Source organism: Convolutriloba macropyga, unplaced genomic scaffold (assembly GCF_964194025.1).
Source record: "Convolutriloba macropyga unplaced genomic scaffold, txConMacr16.3 SCAFFOLD_2411, whole genome shotgun sequence".
In the NCBI taxonomy this organism is placed as follows: domain Eukaryota; kingdom Metazoa; phylum Xenacoelomorpha; order Acoela; family Convolutidae; genus Convolutriloba; species Convolutriloba macropyga.
In genome coordinates this window covers 1-4,325 of record NW_027452432.1, presented here as the reverse complement: position 1 = coordinate 4,325, position 4,325 = coordinate 1, and the positions used below count along the sequence as shown (strand labels likewise).

At 34.7% G+C, this 4,325-nt stretch overlaps 1 protein-coding gene across 1 annotated transcript; it reads right to left on the bottom strand.

Moving 5' to 3' along the window:
• Positions 1–2,118: 2,118 nt before the first annotated feature.
• Positions 2,119–3,660, bottom strand: LOC142357483 (tripartite motif-containing protein 5-like). The gene has a single exon (XM_075409099.1). The coding sequence runs from the start codon at positions 3,621–3,623 to the stop codon at positions 2,481–2,483; it is 1,143 nt and encodes a 380-aa protein (XP_075265214.1). The 5' UTR covers positions 3,624–3,660; the 3' UTR covers positions 2,119–2,480.
• Between the last annotated feature and the right edge of the window lie 665 nt (positions 3,661–4,325).

Genomic DNA, 4,325 nt, shown 5'->3' with positions numbered 1-4,325 from the left:
TATGCGCGGCTTGGTTTCAGTGGTTTTATGGTTCAGGTCAGCGCAGCACTTTTTATTTGACAGGCAGTATCTATTTGACGGTCAGCGTAACTTCTTTATTTTGATACTTAACTTCTTATTTTGATTCTCAATTTTGCTAACTTCTATTTTATTGCTTTTTCAAGTAACAAACAACGTTTGTTTTTTTTTCAAACATTTCCCCCTTTCTTATCCTAATCATAACAGTTTTTTCCTCCGTCCGACGTCAACACTGATGAATGATCAGACTATTACAACTCAGCGTTAATTGCATTGAACTAAAATTTTACTGTATTGGAATGAAAAGCAGAACATATGTGGCCTCTTATATGAAATTTAGCACAGTCCGTTGGGACATCAAAAATGCGCGCTTGGGTTCGGAGCGGCTCAAACCGTATTTTCATTACTCAATTTTGATTTGAGACAATTTGAGCACCAAAGAACGAAGCTTCAAAACGAAATAACTACAGCTATACAAGGCAAATTAAAGCATTTAACTAATACCGAACATCACAACCACATCAAAACGAGTGGGTTCGAACCCCGCCCACGCCGATCGAACTATTGATATTTTCCTATTCTATTCTTTTTTGTCTTAAATAGCAGACTTATCCGAAGAAAACTTTACATGCATTTCACGCAATCTCTACGAGGCTAGCCAAGTAATCGAGATAATATTATTATTTGAATACGCCAAGTTCAGCCAAAAGAAGTCCTCGGATCTTGGAATGGCTGAGTGCACCTATAGCGAAAGAATTTTCTTAATACAACGAGATCCAAAACTCATTTTTAGCATGAACTATTTTGCTAACGTTATTTTAGAACTGAAACTCTTTCTTGATATATAAACATTTTTCACCATATGTTTGTACCTAAATTGTGAATATATGGCTGAAACTCTAACTACCAAAAAACTATCGTTTTTTGCACGCTTAATACCTTTTCATAGATTAAAAAACGAAAAAAAAAACGATAAATAATTTAAATACTAGATTGTCAATGCAAAGGGAATTTTTGAGAAATCTGCTTCATACGAAAAATATTGGGAGATAGAAGTTCGACGCTTTGTCGAATTTTTGGCCTATTTTTCCTCGTTTTGATCAATGTGCTGTTTCCCAGACTAGCTCTCAGATAAAACTGATACGTCCTTTTACGCCTGCGCCTTTTTTTACTCCAGAGAAAGAGCTGGAAAATGAAACGACATAAGTTGGCTGTCATTGTTCCCACATTTTTCAAAAAAGGTGGGAACAAACTTGTTTATCCGGTGAAAAAAAAAGAAAATTAATATGTAGTGGCTCAAACTATCCGTTCATACCGCAAACAAATAGGCTAAAGGCATATTCATTGACAACCAGATAATGACAAGAAACCCTTGGCCATTATGACAAGGCTGAAATTGCAATGAGGAGAAATATAAGATCCGTTAGCAGGAATAAAGTTCGCATTTGATTCAGCTGACTTAAAATCCAACTCTTAGAGCTTTCGATATTAACCGTAAATAGCATATACATAAATAATATTCAAATAAGACTCATTTTTTATTCGAACAAATTTAATAATCAGCCCTTTATTACTTAAGGTGTAATTCAGCGGCCAAATTTCACAAGAACCACCATATTGGTTAATGCTAACCTGCAATATGTCTCATTAATGCATTTACTGATGCGAGGGAGTTTTATGTAATTATTATGCTTTAGGTAATCATTGTATTAAATTCGGCTTTCTTACATTTCGGTCTAAAATACAGTTACCAAACTAAGGCTTTTCGGAGGCGATTCTTCAGCAGTACCTTAGCATTTAACTTCTCTCTCTTAGAAAACTACTGAGCAAACCCAAGCCCAATGCCAGAAATTCGGCAATACGTGATAAAACTTCATCACAGAATTTCTAATTTCATGGTGTCACTTTTCTAAAAATTCTGAAAGAAGTAAGTTAACAGCTTGAAATGACTTTATAAATCTTTGCTAGGCTCTGTAGATTTGCATGCAAAAAAGCTCGCAAAATTAAGTCACTGGCAAAAATATTTCCATTTTGAACCCAAAGACAGATAGCTGTTGAGAGTTGAATCTACACCGAATTGCTCACATGGTAGAGAAAACATCAACTTTATTAACATCTGTTAGAACGATAATTTATTTTGAGTTAGATTATTTGCAGTTATAGAAAAATAAATCAGGAATCGAGAGTCAAATTTAAACTATTAATAGACTGCAGGACTAAGCTCAGCAATGAAAAAAAAAACATTTCAAATGCAATAATGAACGGTTTTGATTGATGCGATAAACGTATGAAAAAGAGCAAAGCGAAAATATTGATTTCAAACAAAATTCCAGTGCAATAAAAAAAATATATGACGATTTTCATAGAATTATAAAGATTGGCTTAACATTACATTGATAAAATACTATAGCATATAGCACCAGTTAGTAAAAGATTTGTATTTATTGAACTGTAAATGATTTTTAATAGAGCTCAAACACCGAAAGCTGAACAGATATATCGCAGTTATCCTTCAGCCAACCATTCTTTGGACTCAACAATTTACTCCAAGAAATGAACTTTTCCAGCCCCCAGCTATCTTCTGAGTCCGAAAATGTATGCTGGAGTTCTTCGGAGATATTTTTGGATAAATCCAAATTCTCCAGCGTCAGAATGAACTTGAAAACTGATTCAAACTCGCAACTTGAATCACCATCATCCGAATCATCTTTGACCTTCAAAAATATTCCCATGTATGGTTCGCTCTCTATCAATTTATATTGTGCCTGAACACACAAGAGCAGGTCTTCGAACTTGAGCCATTCTGAACATTTCATTCCGTTTTTGGCTTCCCTGATTTTGGAAATGGTAAATGAGAAAGTTGTAGGCCTGAATTCAGCCATTATTTCCTTCAAATTTACAGAGAGATCTGTGCCTAAATACGGACGAACACAGTCAGCGAATTCATTATTTCCAGTAGCATAATCGGCCAGTTTCGATTCCAATTTCAGAAAATTTTCCAAAATTTCTCTCTGAGAATTTAAATGTGACTTCCTTTCATTTCTCTCTCGCAGCTGTTCTGTCAGATTGTCAATTTCGTCTTGGCAATGATTAATTGTGCTGTCCAAATAAGCAAATGTGGATTTCTTTGTCTCGGATATTTGAGAAATTAATTCTTGAGCTCGTTCCTTCATGACCAATTTCAAGCTTTTAACATCGTGGACTTCGTGTTTTTCTTCAAAACAGGTCGAGCATAGTTCTAAAGAACAATCTTTGCACCATAGAAAGGTTCTGTTACCGTGTAACTGACATCGTTGGGTCACTTTATCAACAGCCATTTTATCCTCAGATTTTGAGACAGCTGAAAGCGTTTGTAGAGCATCGCGAATCCCGTATAACGGTTTCAAATCGTCAACATCAAGAGCAAACACTTGATTACATACAGCGCACTTTGCATGCTTTGAAGAACCAAATCTGATCGAGAACTTTACAGAATTACATCTGATGGCATTCAAACAGGTTCTTGGAGGACCACAGAAAGAATGTCCACATGGGAGGGCTCGTGGGTCTAAAAGTGTATCAGTGCAAATGGCGCATTCTACATCGAGTAAAGAGCTAGCAGCCATTAATCTGAAGAAAATAGAAGCCTTACATCAATGTAACTCATAAACATAAGGAAAGGGTACTTCTAATAATCGAAGTAATCTAGAAGCAAGAACTAAGGTCAAAACGCAAAATCATCAAATATTACTCCTTTCAGAATAAACCTAACAACTATTCCAACTAAAAATTATTTCTAATAGACAGCTAAACGCAGACAGCTAGAAAATAAAGGCATTTGCGAACCATGCGCCAAATTTAACAGTCCCACAATAATTCACCGAAATCTTACAAAGTAAAGATAACAAATTAAAAAAAAACACTAAAATGAAAAAGAAAACTTTCTATAATTAAATGAACTCGTACTCTCGCAAAATGTCGAATCGCTTATTATAGTAAAAAGTATCTTTTCAAGTTCTTATGCAACAATTTTATGTCTGCAACTATTAAAGAAAAAGCATAAAAAATGATTATTCATTTGAAAGAAAATTAACAACTATTTTAAAACTGAATGCGAATGAGACTTTAAATTTAGGCAAAAGAAGCACCAGAATAAATGACAGAGGGCAAAATGTTAAATAATAATAATACAAATTACTAGCGCCAGAAAGGGTACAAAAAACAAAATTTTCAAAACAGATGACACTCACCTTTAAAGGCAAAGCTTGTGAAAAAAATCACACGCTGATATTACGAATGCAGTAATACTCCGTCCGCTAGGCGGAGGA